The sequence below is a fragment of the Vitis vinifera genome, chromosome 18 (genome assembly GCF_030704535.1).
Source record: "Vitis vinifera cultivar Pinot Noir 40024 chromosome 18, ASM3070453v1".
In the NCBI taxonomy this organism is placed as follows: Eukaryota; Viridiplantae; Streptophyta; class Magnoliopsida; order Vitales; family Vitaceae; genus Vitis; species Vitis vinifera.
In genome coordinates this window covers 11,568,422-11,582,905 of record NC_081822.1, presented here as the reverse complement: position 1 = coordinate 11,582,905, position 14,484 = coordinate 11,568,422, and the positions used below count along the sequence as shown (strand labels likewise).

The 14,484-nt window shown below is 39.2% G+C and overlaps 1 protein-coding gene across 1 annotated transcript; it reads left to right on the top strand.

The window, feature by feature from the left end:
* The first annotated feature begins 201 nt into the window (after positions 1 to 201).
* Positions 202 to 3,906, top strand: LOC100247114 (V-type proton ATPase subunit c1). Its single transcript, XM_002279044.5, has 3 exons — positions 202 to 1,883; positions 2,151 to 2,436; positions 3,458 to 3,906. The coding sequence occupies exons 1-3, from the start codon at positions 1,808 to 1,810 to the stop codon at positions 3,588 to 3,590; spliced, it is 495 nt and encodes a 164-aa protein (XP_002279080.1). The 5' UTR covers positions 202 to 1,807; the 3' UTR covers positions 3,591 to 3,906.
* The last annotated feature ends 10,578 nt before the right edge of the window (positions 3,907 to 14,484 follow it).

The window sequence follows — 14,484 nt, the reverse complement described above, 5'->3', positions numbered from 1 at the left end:
TGCGGTGAACTGAGGAAGGAATGGCCGGACATCAAAGTGATACAAATGTGTTCTTGGCATAGCAGTTGGAAGTTGACATTTTACTTGTCCTTTTTCCCAGTATTATGTTGTGGACTTTGTTTTGAATATCTAGAAACAGATTACTGGGTTTCATATCTTCTCTACAGGTATAAGCTAATTTCAATTACTCTTCAGCATCTGCTTTATTTGATTTGTGCTTCTAAATTCAACAGAAACGGTAATCGTTTTATACCGGGTCTAGCATCGAAATAAAGTAGCTGTATTTCTTCAGACAATCAGTAGTAGCACACTTGTAATGTGATTAGGCAAATGATAAAACCTTGTTCAGGTTTCTTTATGTTAAGACAGCCATGTGAACCTTGGCGTATGCACAATACAGCCACGTAGCAGACCACCCGGGATGGCATCGTTCCTTCTCTTCACTGCCACCGAAGCCTTTATCATGGCACTTATTATCACCATTCACGCACCTTATCTGTTGTCTTGTAACCAATAGATTCATGCAGCTCCCTTTTCTGTTAGTGGGATTACTCTATTTCACAAATCAATTGCTTGGGATGGAAAGTATGCTAGTTTAAGGCTCCACCACTGTTTCTATAGTGGGAAGTTTGAGCGAAATTAGGGGTGGGGGATGTAAATAGAGAAAAAACAAGTCAACGACGGATAACAATTAGTTTAAATTCAATAATTATTTTTTACAAAAATACTTAAAAAAATATAAATAGTTTCTAAATAAGGTTTGTTATATTTTATGTTGTTCTTATATTGTTTAGAGCAAATTAAATTCTTCTCTACGTTTTCCCCCCTGATTCAAATCTATAAGCAATGGTCTGTTGCTAATATTTGGCAGGTGATGAAATGTCAGTTCCCTTTTATGCTTCAACCAGGTTAAAATGATGTAATCAGGACTACGATTAAATGCTTGCTGGCTTAATCTTTTTGGGTCTGTTTGGATGTCAATGACGCAATTTTTTTTTTAATTTTTTTTTCTTTTTGTTTGTTTAAAGAATAAAAATTTCTCGAAACGCATCGATTTACCGTTTACCGCATTTTTCTTTATTGGTGCTGGGGTGTGTTAAGTTCAGTCAAGGAGTTTGGTTTTGTTTGCCATTTTTTGTTGCTACGCACTCGTTGAATCTTTGAGCTTTTCTACGAGCTTTCTACCTAACAAATCAAGAAGGAAAAGGGGAACAAAAAACCTTCAAATTGGGACATCTGTGTCCTTGTCTATCGAGAACCAAGAAAGTGGGCCACTGGACTGAATCAGCTGAATTATTTCAGCATGTCTAGGAAAATTCCAGGAAGTTTCTTGTAGTTGCACGTCGTGCGGGGCCTTGATAAGAGAAATAAACAAGGACCAACATTATTTCAGGGAGGTCTAAGATCAGCTGGTTTAAGTTTTCAATTACTTCATTATTCAATATATTTTAATGGAGATGTACAAAAAAAATTCATGAGTATAAAACAAAGGCACAGCAGAGAGGGGTAATTATAGGATTCACGTTATTGTCTTATTTTAGTTCAGACAAATATAAAACATGGATCACGTGATGTTTCCGTCTAACCCACTGGGTTACGGCAAAAGCCCAATTAGTTTACCACCTCTAGTCGAAGGGTAAAGCTGTAATTCTATAGAGTCCTTTTTTTTTTTTTTTTTTATCATTTTCGAGACCCAGACAAATAAGAGAGGGATCGAGAAGGGAAAAGGAAACTACGCTGCAGAGAAAAGGGAAGAGAAAATTTTCTCAGATCCAGTCCGTTTCTCTGCAAAATCGAACACGAGAAGATGACTACCTTCAGCGGCGATGAGACTGCTCCATTCTTCGGCTTCCTCGGCGCTGCTGCCGCCCTTGTTTTCTCCTGTAAGACCTGAACTCTAACCCTAATTTTCGATTCGTTTTGGTTTTGGTTTTATAATTTTCTGTTTTTTTTTCTTTTCGAATTATTTTTTGTTTGGTTGCTGAGAAAAATTGAGAACCGTAAGATTCCCTATGTTATTTCGTTCTCTTTTTTTTTTTTCCTTGAATTTTCTCAGCAACCAAACCGAGGTTAATGTCCGTCCGTCTTGGGTTTGGATTTGGATCTAGGGCTTTTCAAACGTGGATCTGATTTTTTATTTGGGATCTCAGGTATGGGAGCTGCATATGGAACCGCAAAGAGCGGGGTTGGTGTGGCCTCCATGGGTGTGATGAGACCGGAGCTTGTTATGAAGTCGATCGTTCCAGTTGTTATGGCCGGAGTGTTGGGTATTTATGGTTTGATTATTGCTGTTATCATTAGTACTGGTATTAACCCTAAGGCCAAATCCTATTATCTTTTTGATGGTTACGCACACCTTTCTTCTGGTCTGGCTTGCGGCCTCGCTGGCCTTTCTGCTGGAATGGCCATTGGGATAGTCGGTGATGCTGGTGTGAGGTATATTGCTCTCTGCCTTGATTCTGATTTATAAGGTTGCTTAACAACGCTCATTTGTTGTGCCATTGTGAATTTGGGTTATACTATATTTGCATTTTGTAATTTCCATGTCGTGATTTGCTTGGGAACTTAAGTTGCTGATTTCTCTGGATTCTTGTTTATGTTGGTTCTTGCGATGGATAACTTGTTTGGAATCTTTGGATTGTTATGACGCGTTTGGGTGCTGGGAAAGAGGAAATATATTATTAGTATAAAGAACTAATGTTATTGTTTATAGAATCTTATTCTAAGAATGAAAATAAGCCTCTTCAAGTTTATTTTTCTGTTATCCTTGCACCATCTAAGATATTGTGCTCCTTATGTTGCTGTTAATATTTGAAACAGGATTTTAAGTTATGTAATTCATATATGGCTTTTGTGTTCCTATCAAATGTGGAAATGTGGTGTTTTGGCTCTTAGGGCCTTTTCTCTTAACAAATATTGGTTTCTAGGAAAAGCTTGGAGCTTCTGTAAGATTTCAGGATCTTTGGTGTATATGTGGGATTATGACTGAGAGTTTTCCAGTGTTTTAGGTTAACTTGAAAGAACCTAAGGTGTGCATTTTTTAATTGTTAGAGATGATACACTAGGGAGGGATGGGAGGGAAAAGCTGAGAATTGGGTGGCCAAATGAACAAGTTTCCATTCCTTGATTGGGTGGACTTAATATCTTGTTGTCCATTCAAAATGGGAATAACAATCAGTCATCAGTCGATAAACACCCCAAGATTAAGGTTTTCTGGTTCCTTGTGAAACAGATATTTGAAGGAACCGTTAGTTTTTATATTACAGTGGATTATTGCCTGGTTGTCATGAGATGGCTAGGCTTCTCTCTGACCACCATTTGTTCAAAGTAGTGTCACCAACTTTGGTTCTGGTACTTTTTCATATTAGGATTTCTGCCTTTGCCTTTTTACATCTATTCAATTCTATTTATTTCCTTTAAGAGTATGTTTTTGTCTGAATTGTTGTTATATTTGCAGAGCCAATGCTCAGCAGCCAAAGCTTTTCGTTGGAATGATCCTCATTCTCATCTTTGCTGAAGCTCTTGCCCTGTATGGACTTATTGTTGGCATCATCCTATCTTCTCGAGCTGGTCAATCAAGAGCTGAATAGAGGAAGGCGCTCTGGTCGGTGGTTGTGGGGTTGTTGCTGCCCTTTAAGAATTATTTTTGTGTTCTCTCTGGTTACAGATGGTGGTTCTGCTCAGGATGAAGTGCTGTTTTCTTCAAAATTCTTATATGCGAGTGTGATTGTGGATCGAGCAGTAGAATGTGGAATTAGGAATTAGTTTCTCGCTGGGCTCTGAATAAGTTTTTAAGTTGTTTCTTTTTCATTTATCCAATGATGTATTTTGCAGATACCAGTTCGGATTTGTTTAGAAACACTCGCATGTACTATTTTATGAGATTCCTGCTGCCTACATTTTTCATTGTTTTTTCTTCTGCAAAGTCTTTGCCATTGGTAAGGTAACCTAGCTGGTGCTGCCTACAATGACGGTTGGACAATTCAACGTTTCACTCTTTAAGATTCTATTAAAATGGAATGACCATGGAGGTGTTATAAAAAGAATTAAAATTTTGATAAAGAGTAAATTTTCTATTTTTATAATTTTCATATCTATGTCTAGTAAGTAAATTAAAAGTAGCAATGGAGGGAAAAGGGATTTATATGCTTATCCCAGGCTCAAAAGTCCTTATGCTCAGTTGAGACCGGGGCGGCTGTCGTATTCTGCACATAATGAGATTAGGAAGGAAGCAAATCGTTTCAAATTTATTAGCTTATTTCTACAGGGATCATCAAATTTCAATGCCTTCCATAGGTGTAGGGTTCAAGGTAAGATTCAAACCATTGAATTGCGCTTATCATGCCATGACTATATTTGTGAGTGTTTATAATTGTTTGCTTTATTTATTTGTTTATTTTTTAGGGGATTAATTGATTGGTAAATTTAAATGGAAAGCTTTAGTGTGTTCAATTGGTTCAGCTTTCTTATTTTGGGGATTGTTTTTTAGGTACTACCTTAATAGCCCTTAGGTACCATCTTAATCTACCTTAGGTACTACCTTAACAAAGCTTAGGTACTATCTTAGTTAAACTTGGGCACTATTTGTCCGAAGCTTGGGAACTTCAATTGTAGACATTATTTACTTCATTTGTGACCCTTAGAGCATTGTCACAAACTTAGTCTTTTTCTAAGTTCGTGCAACACTTAGACAAGAACCTTACTCATGATGCTTAGCTTGTTAGGCTAAGATACTCACGACTTGGAAGCTTTAGAAGGCGTAATAGACAGCTCTTGAAGAATGGAAGCTTTTATTACTCAAAGGAAGCTTTACAAGTGCTTTGGAACTCACTTGCTTGGTTAGGAAGTGGTTTGGGTGGTGCCTTGGCCAAATGAGACCTTAACTTATTTATGTTGGTTTGAGATAAAATCATATATTTTATTCTCTTTCAATTCATTAGAGTACAGGTGTATATATAGACAAAAAGAAAAGGCTATACATGGACTACATGGATTATGACTACAATTACTGACCTATAATTGACCCTATAAATGAGGGATTGCAGTGATTGATTTTTCTCCTTTAATGGTTCAGAGAACAGCTCACGCCAACACTCCCCCTCAAGTTGGTACGTAAATATCAATAAGTCCCAACTTGTCTAGTGAGTGATGGAATATTTTACTACTTACAGCTTTTGTAAGAATATCGACCAGTTGGTCTTCAGATTTCACAAAAGGGAATTGGATAATCTTTGCATCAAGATTTTGTTTAATAAAGTGTCGATCTACTTCTACGTGCTTAGTCCGATCATGTTGAATGGGATTATGGGAGATGTCAATTGCTGCTTTATTATCACAAAACAACTTCATCTCGAAGTCAAGGGCAAAACCAATCTCCGTTAAAAGTCTCCTAAGCCACAATAACTCACATAGCCCTTTAGCCATTCCACGAAACTCAGCTTCCGCATTGGATAGAGCGACCACCTTCTGGTTTTTGCTTCTCCAAGTAACCAAGTTTCCTTCAACAAAAGTGAAGTAGCCTGAGGTGGATTTCCTATCCGTGATGTTCCCTGCCCAATCTGCGTCTGTATATCCTTCTACTCTTAGGTGATCATTTTTTGAGAACATAAGTCCCTTTCCAGGGACGACTTCAAATATCTCAAAATCTGCATAACGGCACTCATATGATCTTCACTTGGACAATGCATAAACTGGCTTACCACACTTACTGCATAAGCAATATCAGGCCGTGTGTGAGAAAGATAAATAAGCTTGCCTATAGTCTTTGATACCTTCCTTTGTCTGTTGGTACTTGATTGGGATATTCTCCAAGTTTGTGATTCGGAATTCTTGGAGTTTCTGTAGGCTTACAATCAAGTAATCCAACCTATGTTAATAGGTCTAAAATATATTTTCTTTGAGACAGGAATATACCTCGCTTTGATCTAGCAACTTCAATTCCCAAAAAGTATTTTAGTCCTCCTAGGTTCTTCATTTCAAACTCAGATGCCAACTGCTCTTGAAGTCTTGCTATCTCCTCTGAATCATATCCTGTGATGATCATATCGTCTACATAGACTATCAGAGCAATCAGTTTGCCCTGTTTATGCTTTAGGAACAAAGTGTGATCAGAGTTACTTTGTTGGAATCCATACTTTTTCATTGCCGTACTGAATCTCCCAAACCAAGCTTGAGGTGGTTGTTTCAACTCGTATAGAGTTCTTTGTAATTTGCAAACAATGTTGCCTTCTGTGTTGGCTACATATCCTGAGGGAATGTCCATATATATATATATATATCTTCTTCTAGATCACCATGTAAAAACACATTCTTTACATAGAACTGATGCAGAGGCTAATCCAGATTTGCTGCAAGTGACAACAATACTCTCATCGTATTTAGTTTGGCAACGGGTGATAATGTTTCCTAATAGTCAACTCCGTATGTCTGCATGAATCCCTTTGCTACAAGTCTCGCCTTGTAACACTCAATTGTTCCATCTACCTTGTATTTGATAGAAAACACCCACTTACATCCCACTGTTTTCTGTCCTTTAGGTAGATTGACAAGAATCCAGGTCTTATTTTTCAATAGTGCCTCCATCTCCTCTTTCATAGCCTGGACCCACCTTGGGTCTTTCATTGCTTCTTCAACGCTTGTAGGAACCTGACACGAGGAGAGTGAATCTACGAAAGTCTTTAGAGGTTCAGGAAGCGTCTTTGTGGATACATAGTTGGCAATCGGGTATTTCAACCTCCGGTATTCTATGTTAGGAGAGTATCTATTTGGTGGCTTGCCTCGATTATGCTTGTATGGTAACTCATAGCCCACATGAGCATCATTAGTTAACACAGGTGTACTCAGAGTGTTCAGGGAACTTACCTCAGGAATATTCTCAGGAGATGGGTCTTTGGATACTGTGGGATGAGGGGGTACTATCGACTGCTGTGGCTATTGCTCTTCAGTTACTAATGGTAGAACACCAGGTTTTGTGTCAACATCAGGTTATGTATTGGATACAGAAACAACAGGCTCAACATCAGGTTCTGTATTGGATACATAAACAACAGGCTCCCAATCAAACCTCAGCCAATTCAACTCTTTATTTTGAGGCGCCCCCTGAAGGGTAGAAGTGGATGTGGTCGGAGAGTAGAAAGTCTCTGATTCCAAGAAAGTGACATCCATTGTCACATAGGTGCAATGATTAGATGGATCATAACAGTGATATCCCTTTTGATGTAGGCCATACCCCAAAAAAAGACATCGGACTGCGCAGGGATCGAGTTTAGTGCGTTGATTCTTGTGTAAATGAACGAAGGCAACACAGCCAAATATTCGAGGCGGAAGCATTGAGGTAGTAGGTAGAGAGATGACAATGGATAAAACCTGGAGAGGAGTCTTGAACTTAAGAACCTTAGAAGACATCCGATTAATAAGGTAATTTGCTGTAGTGACAGCATCAGTCCAAAAATGATTAGGTACATGAGCACCAAGAAGAATAGCCCGAGTAGTCTCTAAAATATGCTGATTTTTCCTTTCGGCAATTCCGTTTTGTTGTGGTGTTTGAGGATAGGTAGTTTCATGAATCAAGCCATGGTGACTGAAATAATTTTTGAATTCACGATGCATATACTCTCCACCATTATCGGATCGAAGTATGCGAATTGTAGCAGAATACCGAGTTTTAACCATCTCATGAAATGAGCAAAAAATAGAGAAAACTTCATCCTTATTCTTCATTAGATACAACCATGTCATACGAGTGCAATCATCCACAAAAATCACAAACCATCGAACCCCAAATATAGTGGATTTGGGAGATGGACCCCACACATCAGAGTGAATCAATTCAAAAGGCATTTGACTCTTATTAAAACTCAAAGGATAACTAACACGATGACTTTTAGCTAAGATGCATGTCTCGCATTTAAAATCCAAATCCGACAAACCCGAAAATAAAGCAGGAAATACAAGTTTCAAATATCCAAATGAAGGATGTCCTAATCGACGATGCCACAACAAAATGTTCGCCTTATTTCGATCACTAGAGCTTCTCGTATGGTTAGCTCGACCGATGCCAAAATCTTCCATATAGTAGAGCCCCCCCTTTTTAGTACCACACCCAATTATCTCCTTGGTGAGAATATCCTAAAGAAGACAAAAGGTTGGATAAATTATAACAATACAATTTAACTCCTTCGTGACTTGGCTCACTGACAATAATTTATGAGACAATGAGGGTACAAAAAGGGTATTGGTTAAGGAGAGAGCTGGTGATATCATCATTGTACCAGCCCCTTTTACCAAAGAGATGTTCCCATTAGCATTAGCAATGCTAGTACGCCGAGGAGAGGATCGTTCAGAAAAATCACTTGCATCATACATCATGTGGTCTGTTGCCCCTGAATCAAGAATCCAACCGTCATATGATTAAGTGGTATTGGTCCCGAGAAAACTCATACCTGTATCCAAATCAACTGTTGTTTCCGGAATAAGTGACAATTGGGACTCAGCCGAGGCTATCGCGGCCTTGCCCGTGCCATTAGCTGCATTTTTTATGGCTCCACCATCATTCCCATTCCCATCCCGTCGCCTCTTGGCTTGTAATTCTTGCCACCAATCTAGGTAGCCATGTAGTTTGAAGCATGTGTCTCGAGTATGCTTCGAATTTCCACAATGAGAGCATTTCATGTCATTGGATTGGGACGACGGAAATCAATCTTCCGCCATAGACCTTGGAGATCATAGTAGTATTTTTCCAGAAAGCCACTACCCCGCCTGAGTCGTGCCACTCGCCGTCGGAGTTCATAAACTTGGGTTGCATCACTTCCATCAAAGTAAGTGGTTGCAATTGCATCCCAAACTTGCTTTGCCATTGGAAACCGAATGAAGTTGCCAATAAGGGATGGATCCATCGAACCAATCAGCCATCCTTTCACAGTTGCATTCTCAGTCCGCCACCTACGGAAGGAAGGGTCAGTTGTTGATGGTTGAGGAAGGTCGCCGTTGATGTAGCCAAGTTTATCCTTGCCCGCGACATACATCTCTACAACTTGTGACCAGATGGCGTAATTCGTGCCGTCTAGTTTGATGCCAATCGGTGCAATTGCTGAGTCGGTGGCTAGAATGGATGTCAAAGCTTTACTCAAAGCTTCTGTCATCCTTGCCGTCAGTTCAGATAGTACAGATGGAGGGATTGAAGATTCACCCAAGTACTTACTCGAGTGAGGATCTGTATCTGCCATGTGAAAAGAGATTGGGCTCTGTTTTCAAGAAATTTGGTTGAACGGAGGGTAGAGGATCAAATTTTGCTCTGATACCATGTTGGTCTGAGATAAAATCATATATTTTATTCTCTTTCAATTCATTAGAGTACAGGTGTATATATAGACAAAAAGAAAAGGCTATACATGGACTACATGGATTACGGCTATAATTGCTGACCTATAATTGACCCTATAAATGAGGGATTGCAGTGACTGATTTTTCTCCTTTAATGGTTCAGAGAACAGCTCACGCCAACAATTTATAGGCACCTTAGGAAGTTTTTATAACCTCGAAGGGTTCCTTACAAATAAAAAATAATCTACAAGCTCCTACACTAGTTTATGTACAAGGGTATGTACAAGATGACTTTGGAAAATTCTAGAACACCTCACACTATTCTAATGCTCTCCTAGCCAAGTGTAGAGATGTGTGGACATCTCTAGCCCTCTCTAAAAGCTTCTATACTCTTCCACTTTGTAGCTAAATATAGATGTCTCCAAGGGTCTCTAGAAGCTTCTCATGGGGAAGGTCATTTGAAGCATCTTGTGACACTTTCCCCCACCCATGTCGTCGATGTCCCCGTCGTTGCTTCTTCTTGAAACCTCTCGATGTGTTTCCAGAACCTTCTCAAGGAATCCGCATGTTCCCAGCTTGCCTGTCTCTTAGGTAGTCCTTTCCATTGAACTAGATACTCTATCACATGAGGGACCCCTTGTCTCTTGGTGACCCGTTCAGCTAGGATATTCTTCACCTCATTATCTCGTAAGGCCTCGAATGGATGCAGACACCTGCACTTTCAATGCGGAGTGTTGTTTCCTCTTGCCCATCAAGTTCACATTTCCCTTGGTGACCTTGTCCATGTGTGTGAGGGCTACCTTAGCTCGCTCTCCTTTTGCCTTATTTACTTGCACCCTTGATAGTAAGGAGGTCTTAGGCGTACTAGGCTTTGGGTTGACTTGGAGGGCACCTAATAGCTGCATCGAGCCCATATGTGCTTCGTCTTCCTGTTCCATTTCCTTAATCATGCCACTAAGCGCTTTCTTCTTTGGGTAATCCTATGCCCAATATGGATTGTCACATAGGAAACATTTGATTTTAGGCGTAAATTCCTTCATTTCTGCCTTACCCCTTCTTTCTCGGACGTTAGGTGTCTTGCCTGATCCCATTCTAAGAGCATTATGGTCCTTTGAAACCTCGTCCCCCTCACCCGTGGTGTGACTATCCTCCAAAGACTCAACCTTGGAGAAGCTTGAAGCATATAAAGGCTCTTTGAGTGAAGAGGCACTAGTACTCTTTCATTAGCCCTCTTCCCCCCGGTCTCCTCTCTTGTAATCCATTAAAAACTCTGCTACTGCCATAGTAGTGGCTAAGTCTTGAACACCTCGGTGTCTTAATTTTTGCTCGACCTACCCTTGTAGGTTATCCATGAAGTTGAATAGCAACTTTTCCTCAGTCATGTTAGGAATCTTAAGCATGAGTGAAGAGAATTCCTTAACATAGTTGCATATAGAGTCTGTGTGCTTGAGACGCATCCACGTTCTTGGGGTAGAACTAACTGCCTCTTGATCTCCCTCTTGAAGTCCTCCCATATCTCTATAGTGTAAATGTCTTTCTCCATATCGGCGAACCTTTGATGCCACCATAGAGTAGCTGTGTTAGTAAGGTAGAGGGTTGTAGTCCTTACCTTAGCCACCTCATTAGTCAGTGTGATAGCCTCGAAGTATCGTTACTTATGCCATAAGAAGTTGTCTAACTCCTTGGCATTCCGCTTGCCACTAAACCTTTGTGGCTTTGGCACCTTCACTTTATATGCCCCCTGTGTGGCCATGACCCGTGCCGACACAACAACCTAGTAAATGACCAACTCCTGCCTAACCTCCTGGTCTTGGGACTCTATTCACGTAGTCAAGGCCTCTATCCTTGACTCTATGCTAGCAAGCATGCTCAAGACCTTTTCTTGGAAGGACACAAACTCCTCGTGCGACATTGACTAAACTTGTGAGACTAGCATCCCCTCACGAAGGTCTTGGATCTGTTCTCTAAGATCCTTCATACCCTTCTCCATGCCTTACTCGATCAAGTCCAATTTTTCTCAAGTGTCCGCCATGACTAGGTTTACTTCGGCTAACTTTGCCTCCATGTTAGCAATGACATCATGAGATTTATCCTTTCTGCCCTTGCCCGGTACAGTAGGCTCGGTCTCACTCCCACGAGTTTGCTCACTAGTCTCATCCACGTTGGAACCCGACATGTTTTCTTCACAATGCCTGCTTCACAACCGTGCTTTGATACCAATTGTCACGGACTTAGTCTTTTCCTAAGCTTATGTGACACTCAGACAAGTTAAGACACTTGATCTTGTTAAGCCAACCTTACTCCTAATGTTTAGCTTGCTAGGCTAAGATGCTCATGACTTGGAAGCTTTAGAAGGCGTAGTAAGCAACTCTTGAAGAATGGAAGCTTTTATTGCTCAAAGGAAGCTTTATAAGTGTTTTGGAACTCACTTGCTTGGTTAGGAAATGGTTTGGGTGGTGCCTTGGCCAAATGATGCCTTAACCTATTTATAAACACTTTAGGAAGTCTCTAGAACCTTGAAGGGTTCCTTACAAATCAAGAATAATCTAGAAGCTCATACACTAGTCTATGTACAAGGGTATGTACAAGATGACTTTGGAAGATTCAAGAACACTCCACACTATTCCAATGCTCTCCTAGCCAAGTGTAGAGATGTGTGGACATCTCTAGCCCTCTCTAGAAGCTTCCATACTCTTCTATTTTGTAGCTAAGTGTAGATGTCTCCAGGGGTCTCTAGAAGCTTCCTACCTCCTATATAAGCCCATGGGGAGGGTCATTTGAAGCATCTTGTGACGACATGTTATTATGTGATTATTTAGTATGGTCAATTGGTTCAACTTTTTTTTATTTTGGGGATTGTTCCTTAGGTACTACCTTAGTTAAACTTGGGAACTACCTGTTCGAAGCCTCAAAACTTCAATTATGGACATTACTTACTTCATTTGTGACCTTTAGAGCATGCTATTTTATGATTATTTGGTGTAGTCAATTTGTTTACCTTTCTTATTTTGGGGACTGTTCCTTAGATACTACCTTAATAGCCCTTATGTACCACCTTAATCTACCTTAGGTACTATCTTAGTTAAACTTGGGAACTACCTATCTGAAGCCTCGTAACTTCAATTGTGGACATTACTTACTTCATTAATCACATAATGACATGCTCTAAGGGTCACAACTGAAGTAAGTAATGTCCACAATTGAAGTTTCGAGGCTTTGGACAGGTAGTACCCAAGTTTAACTAAGGCAGTACCTAAGCTCCGTTAAGGTGGTACCTAAGGTAGATTAAGGTGATACCTAAGAGCTTTAAGGTAGTACCTAATGAACAGTCTCCAAAATAAGAAAGGTGAACCAATTGATCACACTAAATAATCACATAATGACATGTTCTAAGGATCACAAATGAAGTAAGTAATGTCCACAATTGAAGTTCCCAGGCTTTAGAAAAATTGTTCCCAAGTTTAACTAAGGTAATGCCTAAGCTCCGTTAAGGTAGTACCTAAGGTAGATTAAGGTGGTACCTAAGGGCTATTAAGGTGTGGTACCTAAGGGCTATTAAGGTATAGTCCCCAAAATAAGAAAAGTGAACCAATTGACCACACTAAATAATCATATAATGGCATGTTCTAAGGGTCACAAATGAAGTAAGTAATGTCCATAATTGAAGTTCTGAGGCTTCGGATATGTAGTACCCAAGTTTAACTAAGGTAGTATCTAAGGTAGATTAAGGTGGTACCTAAAGGCTATTAAGGTAGTACCTAAGAAACAATCCCCAAAATAAGAAAGGTGAACCAATTGACCACATTAAACCAATTGACCAGATGATCGACCAATTGGCTACCAATCGACCGATTCGTCAGGTTGGGAATTTATAAGATCATTCCTGCGCTTTTATTTCTGCCACGTCTCCTTTATTCTTTAATGGGTTTTACCGGTTTTGGGTTCATAGACAGATTTTGGTGCTTTTTGGACCGATTGAACTGATTTTTGGAGAAATTTGAGGGCTTTCAAGGCTAGGGTTTCAGATTTGGATCGTTTTATCATCGTTTCATGCATCACAAGCAGCTCTATTGTCGATCCCTCTCCATTTTTGTTCATTAAGGCTTCAAGTGTGAGTTTCTACCATTTTCTCCTCTCTTTGTTGCTCTATCTTCGTCTTCTATGGCTCCCAGATGAGCGCCCACAACTTCCAGGGCATAGGGCAAGCACCTAGCAGAGCCATCTCAGGCGGAGAGACGACGAAAGGTGTGTTTTGACATCACCCTGTTTAGTAGTGTATACGAGTTTCCCTACTTTTGGTTCTCAGGTCGGGTTTCTGTGTGTTCCAACTTTGAGAATTAGTTCAAGTTTCAGATTGTTCTGTTGACATGTAGAGGACTTGTTGATGACATGGAGAAATTTAGGGGCAATATGGGAAGAGGAAAAGTAAACGGGACGTAGTGCATGTTTTCGATATTATTTTGCCCATAAATAGTTGGATCTCATATTTCATATATTTGAGTTTCCAAAAGCATAGGGCTTGTTTGGTTCCTGTTTTCAAGAACTGTTTTTTGTTCTTGAAAACAAAAAACACAAAAAACTTATTTGGGAAAGAGGGTGTGTTTTTGTTTTTTGTGTTTTCTGTGTTCTCAAAAACCATTTTTTTTAGAACAATAAAAAGATGTTTTCATTGTTTTTTCACTGTTCAAAGAGTAGATTGTTTTTTGTGTTTTTTTAGCTATTTTTTGTGTTTCCATAAAAGTGAGCTCCACCCAATCACCACACCCTTACCCGCAAACCCTTTCTTCTTCCTTACATTATTGAAATTAATATACTTTCACATGGTGACAAAATCATCATTTATTTAAAAAAATTATAACTGATGTAAAAATTTCAAAATGGAATATTTTTTTTTTAATTTAAATGAATTGTGCATATGAAAATTATTTATATATTTATAATATCAAGTTAATGAAAGAAACCATTTTATTAATTAAAAAAATAACTTTCAAACATATTTTTTGTTTTACTTATTCTAAAAAACCTTTTCATTAACTTAACCAAACATGTTTTTTTTTTTTTGAGAACAAAAACTGTTTTCCAGAATTCAGTTTCTAAATACAATATTTTTTTTTTTTTTTTTCTGAAAACACAAAAAACTGTTCTTAAAAACTATTTTCAAAA